At 37.8% G+C, this 23,814-nt stretch overlaps 1 protein-coding gene and 1 pseudogene across 1 annotated transcript; both read left to right on the top strand.

The window, feature by feature from the left end:
- Positions 1 to 1,913: 1,913 nt before the first annotated feature.
- On the top strand, positions 1,914 to 21,239 carry LOC110618879 (acanthoscurrin-1). Its single transcript, XM_021762153.2, has 2 exons — positions 1,914 to 2,595; positions 21,057 to 21,239. The coding sequence occupies exons 1-2, from the start codon at positions 2,286 to 2,288 to the stop codon at positions 21,155 to 21,157; spliced, it is 411 nt and encodes a 136-aa protein (XP_021617845.1). The 5' UTR covers positions 1,914 to 2,285; the 3' UTR covers positions 21,158 to 21,239.
- LOC122723948 lies at positions 7,201 to 13,671 on the top strand (annotated as a pseudogene).
- Positions 21,240 to 23,814: the final 2,575 nt, after the last annotated feature.

Genomic DNA, 23,814 nt, shown 5'->3' with positions numbered 1-23,814 from the left:
ATTTTTAAAAAAATTTTTAAAATTTTTTAAATATTTAATAAAATTTAATATATTTAAAATGGGTATAAGTGAAAAGTTAATAAAAAATTAAAAAAATTATAAAATAAATGAAAAAACTTCATAGAAAATGTTTTCATTTCCTTTTTGAATTTGAATTATTATTTTTCTCAACGTAATTACACATTACCATTAGCGCCCGTTGTTATTTTCCAATTTCACACTAAAATAATGGAGTTTGAAGCGTAATTTAGGCTATTTTTATTTTATTTTATGTGGACTTTGTTTATTTTTTGAAAAATAACTCATATATATAATAAAATTTCAACGAAAACAGTTTAATTTTTCAATGAAATATATTTTTTTTCATTATATTAAAAAAATATATTAATGAGATCCATATATATAGAAAACTAAGCAAAATAAAAACTAGGTGATTGAAAACTAAATGCTACAGTAAACTTACCTATTGATGACCGTTGGATTCTTTCATCCCGGTCCAGGGCTTCGATCACAATCTAAAACCCACAAAGTAAAGGCCCACGTACTTGGCACCCAAAGCAGGTCCGGCTCATCCAACTTCCAAGGCCGGGCTCGACCAAGCCTCCTCACCCAGATTGACTCAGTCCGCGTAAAACAGGCCCTTTCCTCTCTGGTCCAACTCTCGGCCCGACCCAGTATCCAGAATGATACTCACCAGACAGCCTGGCAGATCCATTCGAACGTACGCACAGGGAGAATCAGAGGCCGTTACGCATGGGGCAGGCGCCTGATACCCTCGTACGCCCGAATCTGTATGACAGAGACGCGTGGCCCAATCCTGGAGAGACCTTTACACATCACCAGCAAGCAAGACGAAATGGATAAAAGGGGAGTTCCCTCCTCAGAATGTTTAAGCTTTATTCTCTAATATAAAAACTCTTGTAAAATCCTATTCTATTAGATTTCAGATCATCACCTAGGCTCACTTTTTTCTTTAATTTTTAGACAATTTTTTTATTAATAAAGTTTTTTAGTGTCAAACACTAAAAGAAAATACTCTTTTTGTTAAAATAAATATTTTTCTATTTTATTCATTCTAAATTGTAAGATGTTTTTCATTAGACATAGTAATTTATTAATTAATTTTTTAATATAAAAAATAAAATTTATGAAATAATACAAGTGAAGGATAATATGAAAAGGAAAATATATCATTTTTATTATTTTTAATTATATTAATTATTTTTTTTACTAATTTACGTGAAAAAAATTTCTATCATTTAGAATATATTAGTATATAACTTTAATGATTAATTTTTTATAAAGTATTAATTAATTTTTTAAAATTTTTTAACGATATTTAATTCAATATTAAAATATATTTAGTATAATAAAATAAAAATAAAAAATTTTAAAAAATTAAAATTTAATATGTCAAACATGATTTAATGTCATTTCGAATATTATATTGAGAAAGTTAATATATTAAATATGCACCGACTAAGAGTGATATATTAATTTAATATAAATTTTAATTTAAAATTAATTATATTTAATTAAAACTAATTATTATTTTATAATATATATTTTTTTTATTTTATAAAGTTTTTATTGTTTTAAAATTATTATTTATTTATTTTAAACTATAATAATATATAAATTAATTATTATAATTTTATTTAATTTTTAAAAAAGTTTTGTTATATTTTTTAATATTTAATAAATTTAACATATTTATAAGAATATACTTAAAAAATTAATAAAATTTAAATCAGAATGTATCCTAAAAAGGGAAATATTTTAAAAAAAAAATGATTTCGGATGACACGGAGGAGGTTAGAGCACGTGTAGACCGAAAAAATAAAACACACCAAAGAAGAAAGAGTCATTAATGGAGTAGGACAAATTTGAATATTGCAAAAAAGTCAATAAGCCAATTTCTAAACCTAATGATTGTTGGTGTGGTTCAAAACTCCTCCTTATCTTCCTGAAAAAAAAAAAAAAACAGGGGATTTCTTCTATATTAACTCTTGCAGGACACCATCTACAATCCACTAGTTCTTTCTTTGTTTCTTGGAAGATTACTCTGTTTCTCTGACACGCCTCGATTCTTGACTTTGATTTGGTTTCGCTCTTGATCAGCTTTTTAATTCTCTTTCATCTCTTATATAAACCATCTTAGTTCCACCCCGGAGATTGTCGTCTTCTTCTGCAACTATTCAAAAACAAAAATCTCTTCTTCATCAACAGGTGTGTCTCGGTTTCTGGGTTCTTGATTTTCTGCGTTTTTGTATCCAAATACGAATATGAAGATGAAGCTCTCAGGCACAAACATTGCAATGATAGTTCTTGTGGTCGCGCTTATTGCTTTGATGGTAACTTCAGCAGATGCTCAAAGGGGCGGAGGTGGTGGAAGGGGTGGCGGTGGCGGCGGTGGTAGAGGTAGTGCAGGTGGGGGTGCGAAAGGTGGTGGCAACAGCGGTGGGAAAAGTGGAAGTGGGAACAGAGGTGTAGGTAGTGGAACTAGAGGCAGAGGAATTCTAGGTGGTGGTGGTGTTATAGTAGGAACAGGTGGTGCTACTGCGGCTGGAGGTGGTGGTACGAGTGTGAACGGAGGTCAACACGCAAGCTCAGCGTCCGTGACATGTGGACCAGCTTCCAAACATGGGTACATTGCAGGGCTACCTTTAATGCTAGTAATTTTCTTGATGGTGTAAAGGTTGCAGACTGTCAGCTGTGCTTTCTTATTTTGGATTGTCAATTATTTCCTAAAATAGGTGAACAATGATGATGAATCTCTTGGGTATTTGCTTCTTTGCAGTTGTAATTTAGAGAAAAGAAATGAAATGTCAATACATACAAGCCAATTTTACCTATTGCTTTTGTATATCTTAACAAGATTATTAATAAAAAATATTTATCTGAATTAAATTTACATGCTTTGTATGAATATATGAGATTTTATATAAATTTTATATTATGGTTTTTTTATATATATTTATTTATATTAATATATAATATTTTATATAAATTTTATTATATATTATATATTTTAGTTTCTTATACATATTTATTTAAATTAATATATAATAAATGTATTTTTAATTGCAAATTACTTTACAAACTCTCCCAAGCATATGCTCCTCAACTATTATTAAAACAATAAAGTAAAACTTTCATTTAAGTTGCGATTTATAATTTTCTCACTTTATTTAGTCTTATTTAAATTAATGTCACGAGCTCAGACTGTGGCACTCACTTGGAATCGTGTAACACTTGACTTGAATACTATCAAGACAAGTTAGCCGATGTATCTACACGTTGATCTGCACAACGAAGTTTGTCGATTAGCTAAGAGACTAGAATATTATTAAAGCAAGCAATATATATATGTATTAAGCGGATTTCAGTATCAAACAAGTGTAATGGCATAAACAATCCAAGTATCGTATATAGGCATAAAAATTTTAATAAAAGAGTTACTCATTTCATTTTAAAGCAAAACAGTCATTACACAAATCGACACAACGATTCTCACACTATTTGCAGACAGGGGAATGCCTACAAGGGTGGAGACACAGTACAAAGACTCAATAGGTCTACGGTGGCCAGCTAGGCATTGGTGGCCAACTAGTCACTCCCCCTAAAGAGTTTTAGGAACAAGTTAAGTTGTGGCAGAAGTAAATATCAATATATCTAAGGTGACACCCCCCCTTAATAATTGCATGAAAATGAATTACAAGAAACTCACACGACTCTTTTGATACTACTATTTTATATTAATTTCTACCCATCTCGTTTCCAAGAAATCCCATGTTGGAAAAATTACATTTTAGTCTCTTAAAATCCTAGACCCCTAACACTCTCCCCCACTTAAATGGTCAACGTCCTCGTCGACTGAACCTATAGGAACTCTTCAATTTTCTATGAATGTTGTTGGAGGTTCAACTCTTTCTCCCAACTGGTTTTTTCAATACTTAGACTGTAACAACCCGGAAATCGGACCGCTACCGGCGCTAGGATCCAGATCGACTTAAGGTCGTCGGGACCCGTAGCAAGCCTACTATGCATCATGTACATCTGATACAATCCCATACATGATCATACATTTTCATAAAAACTTTAAACTTTCACATATACTAAGCTTGACCTGCATGCATTAAACTGTAAACATAAAACCCTTTACTGGAGCCCTCATCAAATGCTCCAGTTGGGTCAACATCTCATACATCAAGTTTGGTTCAACATACCATAACATTAAAACATTTAAATGAAGATCATGTACAACAGGGATTAACCATAAACATTAGGGCCAAGCACAATACTAATCACCATTACAATACTTTACATTATTTCATTTTACATTTCATTACATTACATGCAATTTCATCATGTCCACAACTATTCTATTACATAGACACCTCTTTTACTCTTGACGACCTCCCGGTCTATCTTGAACCTGCAAATCTGGGGGGTTAGGGGAAAGGAGTGAGCTACTAGAGCCCAGTGAGCAGAACAGTAAAAACAATTTATAAAGATATGCCATCATGAAATGCATCACAACACAAGTAAATCACCTTAAAATGGTATTGTCACCAATAGCCCTCTACATATCCAATAAATGCCCGGCCCTCGACGGAGCTCCTCAGGACTTCCTCTTAACATAACATAACATGTCCAACTGTGCCAGGGGCGATTAGGCCACACCTGGTCTTCTCTTACTCTGTGCCAGGGGCGATTAGACCACACCTGGTCTTTCCATCTCATATCATATCATATCACATTGAGGGCTAATGGGTCATCCAACATCCATCCACATCAACAATAAATAATGCAATGCATCATATTCGTGAATTCTAATGCAAAACAACCTAATACATATCATGAAATTCGTGATGCATGAGTCATGCTAAAAAGATTTCATTCCTTTAGAGTAAACAAGTTGTGTTCTACTCACCTCTGGCTGACGCTTTACTGACTCTGTAGCAGCTAGCTCACTGCTGACCTCCTCGGTCTCTCAGGTCCGATCCTACACAGGTGGACTCAAATGAGGGACCAAACATACTCTAACATAACTCTAAACATCTCTCCAAAAACCCCCTAAAACATCATAAAACATCCATAGAAAGCATGCAAAAGAAGGCTGGACAAGGCACTTTCGGCGGCACTTTCGGCGGCAGGTTCGGCGACCGAAAGTCCCTCCAGAGCCGAAACTCATACACTTTCGGCGGCAGGTTCGGCGGTCGAAACTCCCCTCCAGAGCCGAAAGTCCAACTTTCGAGGGCGAGTTTAGAAGGCCAAAACATGCCACCACAGGCAGGTTCGGCGGCTGAACATGGCTTCGGCAGCCGAACCAGAGTTCTTCCAGAATGGGAGAACTCAAGCCTCTCATGCACATTTGCCTCTCAAACCCTCCAAACTCATACATAACACTCCCAAGCATGCATAAACATACAAAAATATATTCTCAAGTATTTAGGGGCTTAAAACTATCCTAAACCCCAACAAACCTCACATTAAACATGCATTTACCATAAAGGGTACATAAACCCTAACACTTTAAATCTACTCTAAACATGCATCATATACCCTTAAAACCCCACAAAACTTACTTAAAACATAAGAGAGGGTGAGGATCTACTCTTACCTCTTGAAGATCGAGAGGAGAGGCGATCCAAACTTGGAGATGTAGAGAAACAAGCTCCTGAGGTCTCCAAGCTTCTAAAACCTTGATCTTAGCTTTAAAATCTTCAAAACATGGTAAAAACTCACAAAAACTCTGGGAGATTTGAAGGAAAACATAAAATCAACCATGGAGGGTCAAGAACTCACCTTTGCCCGAAAATGGAAAGAGAGAACTCGCCCATTTTCGGACATGGTGTAACGACCCGGAAATCGGACCGCTACCGGCGCTAGGATCCAGATCGACTTAAGGTCGCTGGGACCCGTAGCAAGCCTAACATACATCCTGAATACCTGTTAAATCCCATACATGATCATACATATACATAAAACTGTAACTTTTTCTTTCCTTTACCAAGTTTAACCTGTGCATACTCATAATCATAAACATAAACCTCACACTGGAGCCCTCATCAAATGCTCCAATGGGGTAACATATCATACATTAAGCTTGGTTTACATAAAATATCATTAACACATTACATAGATCATGTATAAGAAAAGGGATTAACCATAAATATGCTAGGGTCAAGCACAACTCTAAACCTCAATAACATCATTACATTACTTGACTGTTCAATACTTTACATTACAATAATCTCATGTCCACAACTAACTATTACATACATAAAACCTTCCTACTCTAGCTGACTTCCCGGACTATCTCGTACCTGCAAACCTGGGGTTAAGGGAATGGGGTGAGCTAAAAAGCCCAGTGAGCAGGACCATAATACATTATCATAAATCATGCTTTCATGGAATGCATTGTAATACCCGGCTAGACTCCGGTATCAGAATTCCTACCGTCCGGTGGAATCTCGGATTTTGGAAACCTCTAGAAGGGAAAAACCATGTTTTTATAAAATGTTTTAATGTATTTGATGATTTTAAGTAAGGAAGAAAATGAGTTTTGAATGAAAAAGGACTATGGAGGTATTTCCAGGTTCGACCGCCGAACATTGGATGGTTTAGGGGGGCAAGTTAGGCTTCCGAAAGTTTCAAAGGTTCGGCCGCCGAACCTTATGTTCGGCCACCGAACTTGCATCAAATATTCAATCAATTAAACCAAATCGAGTCAAATCAGTTCAATTCAAATTAATTTCTATCCAAAATCTGTTTAGTTTAGTTTTTATAAATTCTAAATTTCAGTTTTCATTTTATTCCGTTCGATTTGGTTTTAAATTGAACCAATCGAATGCTCACCCAACCTGCAGCTGATTTAATTATGATTTCTTTCTTTCTCATTCCAGACCCATCTCCATTTTCAGGAAACTATTAAGAACTTGATAGAATATGACTCACTTTTAGGTCTTGTTATTTTATTAGTTTCCCCTTTTCATTCTGCCTGCTAAGGGTACTCAAAGTCCAGCACTGCACATAAGAACACTGTTCTGATTAGTGAAAACAATGTGAGATTATTTTATCAGTAAAAGCTGACTCTTTACTTTTGCTGAGGACAATGGAATCTCCTTGCAATTCTGGATTCAAAATAGCCTATATATATATATTGGAATAACATTATTTGTACTCTACAGTCATTACAATACTTCAAAAATCTTATGCATAGTTATGGAGACAATTTCACAACTTCATATTGTATTGCCTGTTATCTGTTTGATAATAGGAGAATTTGCTCTCAATGGAAAAGCTCAAATGGTGGACTGCAATGAATCTGACAGAGAAGCTCTTATTGACTTCAAAAAGGGTCTTGAAGAATCTGAGGATCGGATCTCCTCATGGAGAGGAAGCAACTTCTGTCAATGGTGGGGCATAACATGCGATAACAATACTGGAGCTGTTGTTACTGTTGATCTCCACAACCAATATCCATCAGGTTATGATGCTTCTGGCAGGTATGGAAATTGGAACTTGAGTGGAGAGATAAGACCTTCACTGACAAAACTCAAGTCCTTGAGATATTTGGACTTGAGCTTCAACACATTCAATGGCACAATTCCTGATTTCTTATCCTCTCTGGAGAATTTACAATATCTAAACCTGTCAAATGCTGGGTTCAGAGGTGCAGTCCCTCCAAATCTTGGAAATCTCTCTAGGCTGCAATACCTTGATCTCTCCCTCAGCTTTCCTTATAATCTATCTGTCAATAACTTCGAATGGGTGACCGGTCTTGTCTCGTTGAAATATTTGGAAATGACTGGATCAAACCTTTCAATGGTAGGACTAAGATGGATTGAAGCATTCAATAGGCTTCCTCATTTAACTGAGTTGCATTTATCTTCTTGTGGTTTATCAACTTTCACTTCTACTCTTACTTTTGTTAACTTTACATCACTTGCTGTCCTGGACTTGCAAGGTAACCAGTTCAATTCCATGTTACCTAGTTGGCTTGTGAATATTAGCAGCCTTGTATCCCTTGACATCAGCTCTAGCAGCTTGTATGGAAGAATTCCACTTGGTTTTGGAGAACTGACAAATTTGCAGTCATTGAATCTTGGTAACAATGACAACCTTACGGCTAGCTGCTCTCAACTGCTTGGGGGAAGCTGGAAAAAGATAGAAGTTCTTGATTTTGAACTCAACAAGTTACATGGGAGCCTTCCTGCTTCCCTGGGGAACATGACTTTTCTCACTCGCCTCAACTTGTTTCACAATGGTATCAAGGGCGGGATTCCAGACTCGATCGGAAGACTTTGTAATCTGCAATATATTGACTTATCAGCTAATAATCTGACAGGGAGCATACCTGAAGGAATAGAAAACTGCCCCTCCAAAGGACCTCTACCCAGTTTGCAGCAGTTTATTGCTAGTGACAATCAATTGGTCGGTAACTTGCCAGACTGGTTAGGCCAGCTTACGAGTCTTGTAGAACTCGATTTGCAGTGGAACTCACTTCAAGGTCCCATTCCTGCTTCTTTAGGAAATTTGCAGCATCTATCTGAACTCAGGCTCGAAGCAAATAAACTAAATGGTAGTCTCCCTGAAAGTTTAGGACAACTCTCCAACTTGTCTGCCCTTGATGTTTCTATCAATGAATTAACAGGTGTTATCTCTGAAACTCATTTCTCAAGGCTAAGTAAATTGCAGCTCTTGCTGTTGTCTGAAAATTCATTCATTTTAAATCTCAATTCTCATTGGATCCCACCATTCCAGCTGTGGTATCTTGAACTGGGTTCCTGCCATCTTGGTCCTTTGTTTCCTGAGTGGCTTAGATCTCAAAAGGAGTTGAACTATCTTCATTTCCCAAATGCCAGTGTTTCAGGTTCAATACCAGAATGGTTTTGGGAAATGTCTGGCAATCTATCTGTGTTGAATATTTCATTTAATCAGTTAGAGGGTCAGTTGCCAAATCCATTTAATATAGCTCCTTTTGCACTTCTTGATTTGAGTTCCAACCTCTTCTATGGACCCATTCCTCTTCCAAGTGCTGAAATCAACTTGCTAGATCTTTCTAACAACCAATTTTCTGGTCCTATCCCTGACAACATTGGTAAAATCATGCCAAATTTGGTGTTTCTCTCTCTTTCAAACAATCAAATAACTTCTGAAGTCCCAGTGTCTATTGGAGAGATGAAATCACTTCAGGTCGTTGATCTTTCGAGAAATAATTTGACAGGAAGCATTCCTCCAAGCATAGGGAATAGTTCTTTGCTCTCTGTTCTAGACCTTCAAAAAAACAATTTGTCCGGCGAGATTCTAGCATCTTTAGGACAACTGAATCTACTTCAGACACTTCACTTAAACAACAACAGATTCTCAGGAGAAATCCCATCAACTCTCCAGAACTTGTCTTTTCTAGAAACTCTAGACCTTGGGAACAACAGGTTTTACAGGGAACATTCCACCTTGGATTGGACAGACTTTCCCACATCTTAGAATATTTAGCCTGAGATCAAACAAATTTTTTGGGGAAATTCCTCCAGTGCTTTCAAATTTGAGTTCTGTAGCAAAGACAGATATAAAGCTATATGAAAAGGGTTTAAAGAACTGGAATATATTGGACTTGGAAGCATACTTCTTCTTATTTACCGATGAATATTTATAAGGAAAAAACTATTTAACTACTGCTGCAAATAATCTGGAAAAAATCTAAACTAATCTCCTATAATTAAGCAACAAGTAAATCATGATTAAAGATTAAAAAAATCTATAAAGACTTAGTCAAATACTAAAGGCAAATTACTAACAATCTCCTCCTTGCCTTAGTATTTGCAGCTACAAAATGAACTTTACTGGCACAATTCATAAATCTTGACAGCAAACTTACGGCAAAGGTTATGTCCGGTCTTGTGGCTGTGAGATACATCAAGCAACCAATCAAACTCCTGTACAGCCCTTCATCCACCTTTTCAGCTCCATCTTCTTTACTGAACTTCTCCTTCAAATTCATTGGTGTGCTAATTTCTTTGCAATCTTTCATGTGAAACTTTTTAAGAATTTCCTTTGCAAACTTCTGCCGGCATATGAAGACTTCATGATCACTTTTTTTCACCTCTAGGCCCAAAAAATAAGACAATAAACCAAGATCTGTCATCTCAAAAGCTTTGAACATATCAGCTTTAAATTCATTCACCAATTTTTCATTGCTTCCTGCAACAAGCAAATCGTCAACATAAATAGATACCACAATTATGTTAGTATCAGATTTCTTCACATATAAGGTGGCTTCACTTGGACTTTTTTCAAATCCAAGACTTTGAAGATAAACATCAACTCTGCTGTACCAAGCCCTGGGAGCCTGTTTCAGGCCATACAAAGCCTTCTTCAGTTTGTAAACTTTCTCCTCCTTTCCCTTGACTAGAAATCCCTCAGGCTGTTCAACATAGATTTCTTCTTGAAGAAAACCATTTAAAAAAGCCAACTTAACATCCAGCTGATAAAGTTTCCAACCCTTTTGTGCAGATAAAGCCAGCAACATCCTTATAGTCTCCAAACGTGCAACCGGAGCAAAAGTTTCTGAAAAATCTACTCTGAAGACTTGATTGTACCCTTTCGCAACTAATCTGGCTTTATGTTTGTTTACAGAACCATCAGCATTGAGTTTGGTCCTATAAACCCATTTCACACCAATGATCTTTCTATTTTGAGGTCTGTCCACCAACTCCCATGTGTCATTCTTCTCGATCATTCGTAGTTCATCTTTCATGGAATCTATCCATTTGTCATCCTTCATTGCTTCATTGAATTCTGCAGGCTCAAAAACAGCAACATTACTCCTTGCATAGATATCGGACAATAATCTTGTGCCACGAACAGGAACATCATCTATCTTGTCATCAAGTTCTTGAGAGAATTCTGAAAATTCTCTTTTTATTGTCTCATCCCAAATCCATTGCTTGTCCTCCATGAATTTGACATCACGACTTACAATAATTTTCCCATTTTGAGGTTGGAAAATTCTGTAAGCTTTAGAAGTGCTGCTGTATCCGACAAATATACCAGGTTCTGCCTTCTTATCAAGTTTATCTCTCTTCACCTGTGGCACATAAGAAAAACATAGGCAACCAAAAATTTTTAGATTTTGTAAATCTGGCTTATAACCAAACCAGGCCTCAAATGGTGTTTTGCCTTCAATAGCTCTAGTCGGGAGCCTATTCAGCAAGAACACTGCAGTACTTGAAGCTTCTGCCCAAAGATTTTTTGGCAACTCTTTTTCATGCAGCATGCATCTTGCCATCTCCATGATGCTCCGGTTCTTTCTCTCACTTACGCCATTCTGCTGGGGAGTGTAAGGAGTTGTGAGTTGGTGCTCAATACCTGCATCCTCACAAAATTTATCAAAAATTGCATTCTTGTACTCTGTCCCATTGTCAGATCTTATTGTTCGTATTCTGCAATCACTTTGATTTTCCACCCAATTTTTAAACTTCCAGAATATGCTAGCAACCTCAGCTTTGGATTTGAAGAAGTAAATCCAACAAAATCTTGTGAATCATCAATAAATGTAATATAATACTGATTACCATTTAAAGATGATGTTTTCTGAGGTCCCCCAACATCTGAATGCACCAGCTGCAGCTTGTGTGATGCTCTCCATACGATTCGAGGAAATGGTTTCCTGACCTGCTTTCCATATTGACAAGCCACACAATCAGCTAGCTCTTCTTCGAGTGGTGGGACACCCTTCACAAAATCATTTTTCTGCATAGACAGTAATCCAGCATGATGAAAGTGTCCCAACCTTTTGTGCCACAACTCTGCATTGCTGAGGTGACATACAAGTGCTGCTTGTCTATTTTCCAGTAGATTCAAAGCAAAACTCTTAGACTTCATCATGACCTTAAACACATTTATGCCCATTGCATCTTTAATAAAGCATTTATTATCTTCAAAAAAAACTTTGTAGCCTTTTTCAAGAAGCTGCCCAACACTCAACAAATTTTGGTCAATATCAGGCACATAAAGAACATCAGAAATAAGTTTTAAACCTGTCAAGCTCTCAATTTCCACTGTGCCTTTTCCTTTGACTGGAATAAGCTGGCCATTTCCAATTCTCACTTTAGATATAAAAGTCTTATTGATCTCTATGAAGCGAGTTGGATCGTTAGTCATGTGATTGGTGCAGCCGCTATCTATCAACCAAGAATCACTTGAGTTGTTCTTAGCTGCAAAACACGTTGCCACAAAGAGTTGTTCTTCATCATTTTCTTCTATATGAGCTTTTGCTACTTCGGAATGTTGGGATTTGCACACTTTCTCCATATGTCCCATGATACCACACTTTCTGCACTTAATGTCAGGCCTCCACCAACACTTCTTTGGATGATGATTCAACTTTTTGCAGTGTGTACAAGGTGAACTAGCCCCTTTGTTGACATTGCTGCTCTTATATTTTTCAATAAATTTCTTGTCTTTGCCTCCTGAACTTTCTGACTTGGCCTTCAAAGCATCCTCCACATTTTCTTCTTTTCTCATTATCCTTCTTTGCTCTGATACCACTTTGTAGCAAAGACAGATATAAAGCTATATGAAAAGGGTTTAAAGAACTGGAATATATTGGACTTGGAAGCATACTTCTTCTTATTTACTGATGAATATTTATAAGGAAAAAACTACTTAACTACTGCTGCAAATAATCTGGAAAAAATCTAAACTAATCTCCTATAATTAAGCAACAAGTAAATCATGATTAAAGATTAAAAAAATCTATAAAGACTTAGTCAAATACTAAAGGCAAATTACTAACAAGTTCCCTGCAAGTTCTTGACCTGGCAGAAAACAAGTTGAACAGCACAATTCCTGCCAGCTTTGGAGATCTTAAAGCCATGACTCAACAACAAACTGTAAACATCTATTTGTTCTACGGATCTTACATGACACAATACTATCAAGAAAACTTCGCTGTGAATATGTACGGCCAGCCTCTTGTATACACCAAGACTCTTTCCCTTCTAACAAGTATAGATCTTTCCGGAAACAATTTACATGGCGAGCTCCCAGAACAAATAACAAAATTGGTTGGCTTGGTGGTTTTGAACTTGTCTGGAAATCATATCAGTGGCAGGATTCCCAATAGCATCTCAGAACTACGCCAATTGTTATCTCTTGATCTCTCAGACAACAACTTCTCAGGTGGGATTCCTCCAAGCATGTCTTCAATGACATTCTTGGCATATCTGAACGTTTCAAACAACAAATTGTCAGGTATAATCCCTTACACAAATCAGATGACAACTTTTAATGCAACATCCTTTTCTGGGAACCCAGGTCTATGTGGAGGTCCCCTTACAGTGAAGTGTTCAGATGGTGGAGTGACAGGTGACTCAGACGGCAGAAGGAATGCAGACTCTGACAGGGATGACAGCTTCATTGATAAGTGGTTCTACTTGAGCATTGGGCTGGGATATGCAGCTGGGTTATTGCTTCCTTATTTAACTTTTGCAATCAGAACATCTTGGGGGGACATATACTTTGGTTTTGTGGATAAAATTGTTGCAAAGTTGCTTGAATTCCTGTAAAATCTGGGCAAGTATGTTACTTTTCTTGCTTGTAAACAGATCCCAGATTTTGTAATGAAGAAATAAATCTCACTGTTAAAACAATTTGATTTCGAAATGTCCTGACCATTTTAAAGTATTGAATGTATAAAACTCAATTTTTTATGCCCATTGATTTTTTTATTGGTTTAAATTTAATAGTATTCGCTCCTAAATAGAATTTATTAATTTTTTTAAGGGTAAACTGTAATTTAGTCCCTCTGATTTAGTAAAATGTAACCTTTTGTCCCTCTGTTTTAAAAAATCTTCAATTTAGTCACTGTGATTTTTAAAAACTATGACATTAGTCCCTCCCGTTAGATTTTCAGTTAAATCACCGTTAATTTTAGTTAAAAAGACTAAAATACCCATTCTCTCTTCTTCTTCTCCTTTCCAATCTCTTTCTTCTGCTTCTTTTTTTCATTATATCCATCATTTGCACCTTCTTTTTTTTTTCTGGTTTTTATACCACGAGTACAAAATATTTACATTGACATAATGGAGAAACTCTCCCTGTTGTATACAATACTAGCAAAACACACAACCCATTGGTGTTTTGATACCACAGTATTATTTCTCATAGTACTCTTCATAGAACAGTGAACATCGATCCCCTAACCGATAATCATACAATTAGAAATGAGAAAGAGAAAAAAAGCCCATGAATCCAAAGAGCATTTTGAATTCGACCTTCAATACAATATTGTAACGACCCCAAAATGGACCGTCACCGGCGCTAGGATTCAGGTCAGTTTAAGGCTGCCAGAACCCGTAGCAAGCCTGCTATACTCTCTGTGTCCCTGTAAATCTCATACATGATCAAACATAATCTGTGAAAAAAATACAAACTCTTTTCTCTGTACCAAGGCTTAACCTGTGCATGCACTATCTCAGTACCCTGTACTCTGTACCCCTAACTAGAGCTTGCTCTAGATGGGTTGTATCCTACCTGTTAAGCCTGGTTTTTCACATATTCTGTAAAAACATATACATCTACTGTCACACCCAATCCCCAAACTGTAGAGACTGATATGACCCGAAAAACTGACAGAACTTCCCCTGATATTTATACATATAAAAACATGTAACCTGCTATAATTCCAAATTATAAAACATATAAGAGAAAAACTGATAGTTGGACCTGTCAATCCCTCATATATTTACAATAAACAAAATACATTCTTCACTGGGCTGTACAATCTATACATGATATATCAAAAGTACAAAAAAGAAACGACAAAAGGCCTAGGATTGGTCCGACCTCCTCTAAACTCTGAGTGGACGATGTGGAAGGAATGACAAACTAGGAAATGAGGACTGCTGAGCAGATCACCCAAAAGGAACTGAAAGATGAAAAGAAATATAAGGGGTGAGTACAAACTACTCAGTGAGCGGATAAATAAATAACAAAGGGGAAAAGATAAGTTTAGGTACTTAAGAGTACCAAATATTTAGCTAAAATAAGTCAGCTGAATAAATACAATTTAATTCCATCAACATAAAATAAACTGTGAAAAATAGAATCCGTATACACTCATAATATGTGCCCTGCAGATAATGCTGGCATCTCAGGTGTAATAACATAATAACAGCCTGAGAGCAATGCTGGCATCTTAGGCTCTATAATGACAAGTTTGGCCCAAGAGCAAATCAATTACTGGTCATACACATGTGCAGAGCTACCCCCAAAGGGTGACCACCTGACATACGCCCCAAAGGCTGTCTGTATATCAAGCGCTGTCCCAAAGACAGTATACATATATATCATGCTGAAAATAAATCACCTGTCATCAAGGTGTTATCTGTTCGGTGCATATACAGAGTGTAATCGGCTATTTATTCAGGTGTGCTTTAAATTCAATTTTCATTCATTCAAGACATATAAATTATCTTTATCCTTTCCCAACTTTAAATAAACAAAGTAACATATACACATATAAATATATTTAAAAAAAATATCAATGTTATATATTTATCGACTTAGGTCGCAGGAGGACCCCTAGTATCTATCCTGGAAGCTGGATCCTCTCCTAGAATTAAAAAGAACATAAAATAATATATCAAATAATAAAAAAAAATGCTCTAGAACAATAATATAAAACGTAAAATACGAAATTTTATATATATTTTATATATATTTTAAAACAATTTCGGCAGTATTTCGGCATAGTTAGTCCTCCCAAAAATACCCAAACTCAACAAAAATACTCAATAAGCTGTAAATATTATTTAAATCAACCTATTGGATCTAACTAAAACATATCCTCAAATCACAAAAATCACTATTAAAAGGTAAAGAAAATAAATTATATCGTAAAATTGAATAAAAGGGATAAAACTCACCTACCCAAATTTTGGAGCCTCTGGCAGAAATTATTGAATTTTTAAGCAGAATATAGGTTTAATCAGGATCTAGCTGAAGGATCTTAGAAGTTTATGGGTTGATTGGGTTGAGGAGGTGGAGATTTGGATTTAAAGAAAAGGAAATTTTTTTTTTTAAAACTAACAGACCAAGCTCTGTTTCTGGAGGAGGGAGACAGTGGCTGGGGTTTCGGGATCCTTCCCGAAACCAAAGCTTTATTTGTTTTTTGTTTTTTTTTTTTTTTTTTTTTTTTTTTTTTTTTTTTTTTTTTTTTTTTTTTTTTTTTACAGGCCTGGGCCTGGGCCTGATAATTCTCTCCTCCTAAAAGAAATTTTGTCCTCGAAATTTTACATACCTGGTGAAGGGAATAAATGTGGGAATTGAATTCGCATATTCTCTTCTTTTTCCCAGGTAGCTTCTTTAGCAGAATGGTTACTCCACCGAACTCTAACCAGGGGTATTATCTTGCTCCTTAAAACCTTCTCTTCTCTGGCAATGATCTCTACTGGCTCTTCTTCATATGTTAAATCTTCCCTCAACTCGATAGGCTGTTTCTGGAGGATGTGGGAAGAATCACGTCTGTATCTCCTTAACATAGATACATGGAAGACATCATGAATCTGAGATAGCTCTGGAGGTAGTGCTAAACGATAAGCAACTGGTCCAATTCTCTCTAAAATCTCATACGGTCCTATGAATCGCGGACTCAATTTTCCACGTTTGCCAAAACGTACAATCCCTTTCCAAGGAGAGATCTTCAGAAATACCTTGTCGCCAACATTATATTCAATATCCCTTCTCTTCAAATCTGCATAACTCTTCTGTCTATCTTGTGCTGTTTTTAACCTACTTCTGATCATCTGAATTTTATCTGTAGTGTGTTGTACTAGTTCTGGACCTTCTAATTGTCTTTCCCCTACCTCATTCCAACACAATGGCGTTCTGCATCTTCTCCCATACAAAGCTTCGTAAGGAGCCATGCCGATACTCGAATGATAACTATTGTTATAAGAGAACTCCATTAAATGCACATACCTATCCCAACTTCCTTTAAACTCCATCACACAAGCTCTCAGCATATCCTCCAAGGTCTGAATCGTTCTTTCTGATTGACCATCAGTCTGAGGGTGAAAGGAAGTACTAAACTTCAACTTGGTGCCTAAAGCATTTTGCAAGCTAGGCCAAAAACGAGAAGTGAATCTTGGATCTCTATCTGAAACAATAGAAACTGGAGCACCATGAAGTCTTACAATCTCACTGACATAGATCTCTGCTAACTTGTCTAAAGAGTAATCCATCCTGACAGGCAAAAAGTGTGCTGTAATACCCGGCTAGACTCCGGTATCGGGATCCCTACCGTCCGGTGGGATCTCGAACGTCGAAAATCTCTAGAAGGGTAAGAACATGTTTTATAAAATGTTTTCATGTATTTTAATGTTTTAAGTATGAAAGAAAATGAGTTTTTACATGAAAATAGCATTGGAGGAAAACCCAGGTTCGGCCGCCGAAAGGCAAGTTCGGCCGTCGAACATGCATGCATTTTGGAGGCACGTTAGGCCCCCGAAAGCATAGGCGAGGGAAGTCCAGGTTCGGCGGCCGAAACTCATGTTCGGCAGCCGAACATTGCATGAATGCAGAGGCATGTTCGGCCCCCGAACGTGGCCTGGCCAGCCACCTATAAAAGGGGCACTTAGCCGAAATGGGCGAGCTTTCTCCCATTTTCGGCCACAGCAAGCTTCCAACCTTCCCTTTGCAAATCTTGTGCTCTTCCTCCAAATCTCTTCCATTTTTCTTGAGTTTTAAACTCACATTGCAAGTTTTGAGCATTCAAACCAAGTTTTGGAGCTTTGGGAACTCAGGAGCTCATTTTCTTGGATCTCCGAGTTTAGGTCGTCTCTCTCTCGATCTTCAAGAGGTAAGAGCCGATCTTAAGCTCAATGTATGTTTTAAGTAAGTTTTAAGTTGATTTATGGGTAAAGATGCATGTTTAGGCTTATTGATGAGTTTATGGGTTTTGATGCTTTGATGAACAATGTAGCTTGTTTTTGTTGATGGAAGTGTTGTAGATGGGGTATATGATAGTTTGGGACCCCTAGGTGTGATGTATGTGAAGTATGCATGTTGTAGAGCAAGTTTTTGCATGATTTGAGCTTGGGAGGCGAAATGGGCATAAAAGAGCTGAGTTTCTGCCCTTTGGCAGAAACCAGGTTCGGCCGCCGAAGGGAGTTTCGGCCGCCGAACCCCCTTTGTGGAGGCAGCATTCGGCTGCCGAAGTTGCCCCCGAAAAGAGACTTTCGTCTCTGTCTGGGACTTTCGGCCGCCGAAGGTGCCGCCGAAAGTGCCCGACTTTCGGATCTGTCCAGGACTTTCGGCCGCCGAAGGTGCCGCCGAAAGTGCCCTGTTCAGCCATTTCATGCATATTTCTATGTAATGTTTCAGGATGTTTTAGGGGGTTTTTGGGGAAGTTTATTAGAGTTATGTTTATGTATGATTGGTCCCTCATTGGAGTCCACCCGTGTAGGTTCGGACCCGAGGAACCGAGGACCTCAGCAGTGAGATAGCTGCTTCAGAGTCTGTAGAGCTTCAGCCAGAGGTGAGTGGAATGAACCTTAAGTTTTTAAATAAATGAAATATAACTTTTTGGAGCATGTTCATGCATCATATATGCCATGTGATATTTTAGGTTGTTTGCATTAGTATTCACGAATATGTTGCATTGCATAATATGATGTGGATGCGGATTTGCTATTGGATGATCCTCTAGTCCTCCTATGGTATGATATGATGATGATACGGTATGGATTGCCAGTGAGGCCCATTCTACGCCCCTGGACTATGTTAAGAGAAAGACCAGTGAGGCCCATTCTACGCCCCTGGCATATTGGAATGTTATGTTATGTTATGTATGTAAGAGAAAGACCAGTGAGGCCCATTCTACGCCCCTGGCACGATTGGGCTATGTTGAGGACTATAGGTGACAATACCATCCTTATGTGATATGTTTGTGATGTGTTGCATTTCATGGAAGCATGAAATATTTAATATATGTTTTTCTCTATTCTGCTCACTGGGCTTTATAGCTCACCCCTCTCCCCTAACCCCAGATGTGCAGGTACAGGGTAGACCAGGAGGTTAGCCAGAGTTTGCAGTGATGTTATGTAATAGTTAGATTGTGGACATGAAAATTGTATTATGATGTAATGTAAAAGAGTTTTAAGTTATGTTATGTAATTTGAATATTGAGGATAGAGTTGTGCTTGACCAATACAGATTGTTAATCCCACTTGTATGTACATGGTCTTTATGATATGAGATATGAGGTTATGTTTCAACCAAGCTTATGTATGATGAGATACCCCATTGGAGCATTTGATGAGGGTCCCAGTGGAGGTTTATGTTATGTTTATGTTTATGTACAGGTTGAGCTTGGTTGTTATATGAAAATGTTTACAGGTTTATGAGTATTGTTGATCATGTATGGGATTAAGCAGGATTACAGGTTATGTCAGGCTTGCTACGGTTCCCGGCGGCCTTATGCCGATCTGGATCCTAGCGCCGGTAGCGGTCCGAATTTCCGGGCTGTTACAGAATGGTATCAGAGCCCTAGGTTCATATGATCGGACCTAGAGTGTCGGGCTCATAGAGGTATAGAAGGTCAAGCACAATAGGAAAGGTCATGTCCACTAGGATAGGATGTAGAGTCCTGTCTTGAATGATGATGTGATATGCCATGATTATATACATGTGCATAAATGATATGCTATGCTATGTGATGTTTGTGATGAGGATTCATGTGTGCCCACATGAACCATATGATGCTGATGTTTGTGCTATGTGTGGTTTTTCAGAAGACAGGATGAGAGGAACTCGTCGATCTGCAAGATTGACTGGAGTGCCACCTGAGGATGAGGGCATGAGCGCCCGTCCTCCAGCATTGCCTAGGGCAATGTCTAGCAGGTCCAACAGGGACCGAGCAATGAGAGACCCTAGAAGGTCTTTGGATTTGGACAGAAGCAGATCTGTGAGGGGAACTGTACAAGGGAGAATGTCAGTGGATGTGGAGGACAGTGTGGATGTAGAGCAGAGGAGGGATGGCAGTTTGGGGGTTAGTATGTCAGAAGAGGGAATGGGAGAGTCCCAAGGAGGCACTCAGGCCTCGGGATTTGTTCAGCCACCCCACTACCCACATTTCTCGCAACACCCCGGGTATTCGATGGGAGGCACGTCGGATTACCCTAGTTTTAGCCCTTACCCCACACAGATGCCACACCCACCATACTACCCACCATACCCACAGTATCCTATGTATCCACCACCACCCTATCACCCAAATCCAGAAAACCCTACCACAGAAAATGTTGCCCCACCTCCACCACCTACAGAACCAGCAGCCCCAGTTACTCAACCTCCTAACCCTAGCTCATCCAGAGGGAGCAAGGTCAAGATGACCGACTACATGAAGCTGGGTGCTCCCCAATATGATAATGGTGATGACCCATTTGTATATCTGGAAAGGGTCAAAATGATAACAGACGAGATAGGGGCGGACGACAGTAGAGCCATTCAGATGGCTGGGTTCACCCTAAAATGCAAGAAGGCCCGTGAGTGGTTCAAGAACTACATCAAACTGATTCTTGCCTTTGATTTAGGCTATTTTTATTTTATTTTAAGCGTATTTTATTTCTCTGACACGCCTCGATTCTTGCCTTTGATTTGGTTTCGCTCTTGATCAGCTTTTTAATTCTCTTTCATCTCTTATATAAACCATCTTAGTTCCACCCCGGAGATTGTCGTCTTCTTCTGCAACTATTCAAAAACAAAAATCTCTTCTTCATCAACAGGTGTGTCTCGGTTTCTGGGTTCTTGATTTTCTGCGTTTTTGTATCCAAATACGAATATGAAGATGAAGCTCTCAGGCACAAACATTGCAATGATAGTTCTTGTGGTCGCGCTTATTGCTTTGATGGTAACTTCAGCAGATGCTCAAAGGGGCGGAGGTGGTGGAAGGGGTGGCGGTGGCGGCGGTGGTAGAGGTAGTGCAGGTGGGGGTGCGAAAGGTGGTGGCAACAGCGGTGGGAAAAGTGGAAGTGGGAACGGAGGTCAACACGCAAGCTCAGCGTCCGTGACATGTGGACCAGCTTCCAAACATGGGTTCATTGTAGGGCTACCTTTAATGCTAGTAATTTTCTTGATGGTGTAAAGGTTGCAGACTGTCAGCTGTGCTTTCTTATTTTGGATTGTCAATTATTTCCTAGAATAAGTGAACAATTTTTTTTAAAATGAGATTGAATATTCGTAAATTTATTTAAATGCATTTATTATTAGGTTAATACTGTGTTAGTGCTAAAATATGATGATGAATCTCTTGGGTATTTGTTTCTTTGCTGATGTAATTTAGAGAAAAGAAATGAAATGTCAATACATACAAGCCAATTTTACCAATTGCTTTTGTATATCTTAACAAGATTATTAATAAAAAATATTTATCTGAATTAAATTTACATATTCTGCATGAATATATGAGATTTTATATAAATTTTATATTATGATTTTTTATATATATTTATTTATATTAATATATAATATTTTATATAAATTTTATTATATATTATATATTTTGGTTTCTTATACATATTTATTTAAATTAATATATAATAAATGTATTTTTAATTGCAAATTACTTTACAAACTCTCTCGAGTATATGCTCTTCAACTCTTATTAAAAAATAAAATAAAACTTTCATTTAAGGTGCGATTTATAATTTTCTCACTTTATTTAGTCTTATTTAAATTAATGTCACGAGCTCAGACTGTGGCCCTCACTCAAAATCGTATGACACTTGACTTGAATACTATCAAGACAAGTTAGTCGATGTATCTACACGTTGATCTGCACAATGAAGTATGTCGATTAACTAAGAGACTAGAATGTTATTAAAGCGAGCAATATATATATATATATATATATATATATATATATATATATATATATATGTATGTATTAAGCGGATTTCAGTATCAAACAATTGTGATGAGTGCTGGATTTCTTCACCCCGGTATGGGGCCAGACCCATGATATCAGCCCATTATCCAGAGACCCTCAAGTCTCTCACTCGTATCAGGCCTGATCCCCTCAAACCCTAGGGTCGGGCTCCAGTCAATTTCATCAATCAGGCCGAGCCAACTCCACAGCCCATCGAGCAGATTTATTCTAGGTTTAGTTTCAAACTTCTCTTCCGGCCCAGTTCGGAATCAAGAAAGAGTTCAGCCCATTCGTCTTGGGGGACCATCCGCATGCGCACCTGGGGAGCATCTGAAGCTATTACATACGGGGCAGAAATCGGATATTCTCGTACGATCGTATCAGTATAGCAGGGACAATGGCCCAATGGGAGCCAGACTGTTGCACGTCACTGACAGACAATGAAAACAGATAAAAGGAGGATTGCCCTCCCCTAAGTTCTAAGTTTTTCCAATATTATAAAAATCTCTGTAAAACTCTATTTTTCTGGATCTCAGATTATCAATTGGCGCCGTCTGTGGGGAAACGAAAGAGATCTTTTCATCACCAGAGTTCCACTCTTACAAAACCCACTGAGATCCACGATGGCTAATTGTAACGATCCGAAAATCGGACCGCTACCGGCGCTAGGATCCAGATCGGTTTAAGGCCGCCGGGACCCGTAGCAAGCCAAACATTCCTCCTGTAACCTGCTTAATCCCATACATGATCAACACATACCTAAAAATTTTGAACTTTTCTTTCCATTCAATCACCAAACTCAATATGTGCATGCACTATTTATAAACATAAACATTAACCCCACCTTGGAGTCCTCATCAATGCTCCAATGGGGTGACATAACATAAATTAAGTTTGGTTTACAATAATCATCATTAAACATTTAGATCATGTACTAAAAAGGGATTAACAACATACTATGGTCAAGCACAGCTCTAAACTTTCATAAGCATCATTACATAACATTTCTATATCATACTTTTACATTACATCATGTCCATGTCCACATCTAGCTATTACATAACACATGACTCTACTCCTGCTGACCTTCTGGTCTACCCTGTACCTGAAAACCTGGGGGTTAAGGGAGAGGGGTGAGCTATAAAGCCCAGTGAGCAGAATAATTAAACATTCAATTTAAATTTCATGCTTCATGAAATGCAACATATCACAAACAATCCACATCAAGGATGAACTTGTCACCAATAGCCCACTACTCATTCCAATAGTGTCAGGGGCATAGACTGGGCCTCACTGGTCTTTCTCTTACATTACATTTATAACATAACATTCCAATATGCCAGGGGCGTAGAATGGGCCTCACTGGTCTTCCATACCGTATCACATCATATCATAACGTAGTGCGGCTAAAGGATCATCCAACATTCATCCACATCAACAACATATTATGCAATGCAATATATTCGTGAATTCTAATGCAAGCACCTTAGTATATCTCATGGCATTCATGATGCGTGTATCATGCTCATAATTTATTTATTTACTTTGAAACGAATTAAGGTATTCCACTCACCTCTGGCTGAAGCTCTAACAGACTCAGAAGCAGCTGAACTCACTGCTGGTGTCCTCGGTTCCTCGGGTCCGAACCTACACAGGTGGACTCAAATGAGGGACCTAACATACATAACATGACTCTAAAATACTCCCCAAAAACCTCCTAAAACACCTTGAAACAATCACATAAATCATGCAAAGGAGGGCTGAACAGGGCACTTTTGGCGGCCAAAAGGCCCTCCAGAGCCGAAAGTCATGCACCTTCGGCGGCACTTTCGGCGGCCGAAGGTTCCCTCCAGAGACAAAACTCATGCATGTTC

This window comes from Manihot esculenta, chromosome 7 (assembly GCF_001659605.2).
Source record: "Manihot esculenta cultivar AM560-2 chromosome 7, M.esculenta_v8, whole genome shotgun sequence".
NCBI classification, from domain to species: domain Eukaryota; kingdom Viridiplantae; phylum Streptophyta; class Magnoliopsida; order Malpighiales; family Euphorbiaceae; genus Manihot; species Manihot esculenta.
The sequence above is the reverse complement of the archived record's forward strand: the minus strand, read 5'-3'. Positions and strand labels throughout refer to the sequence as shown.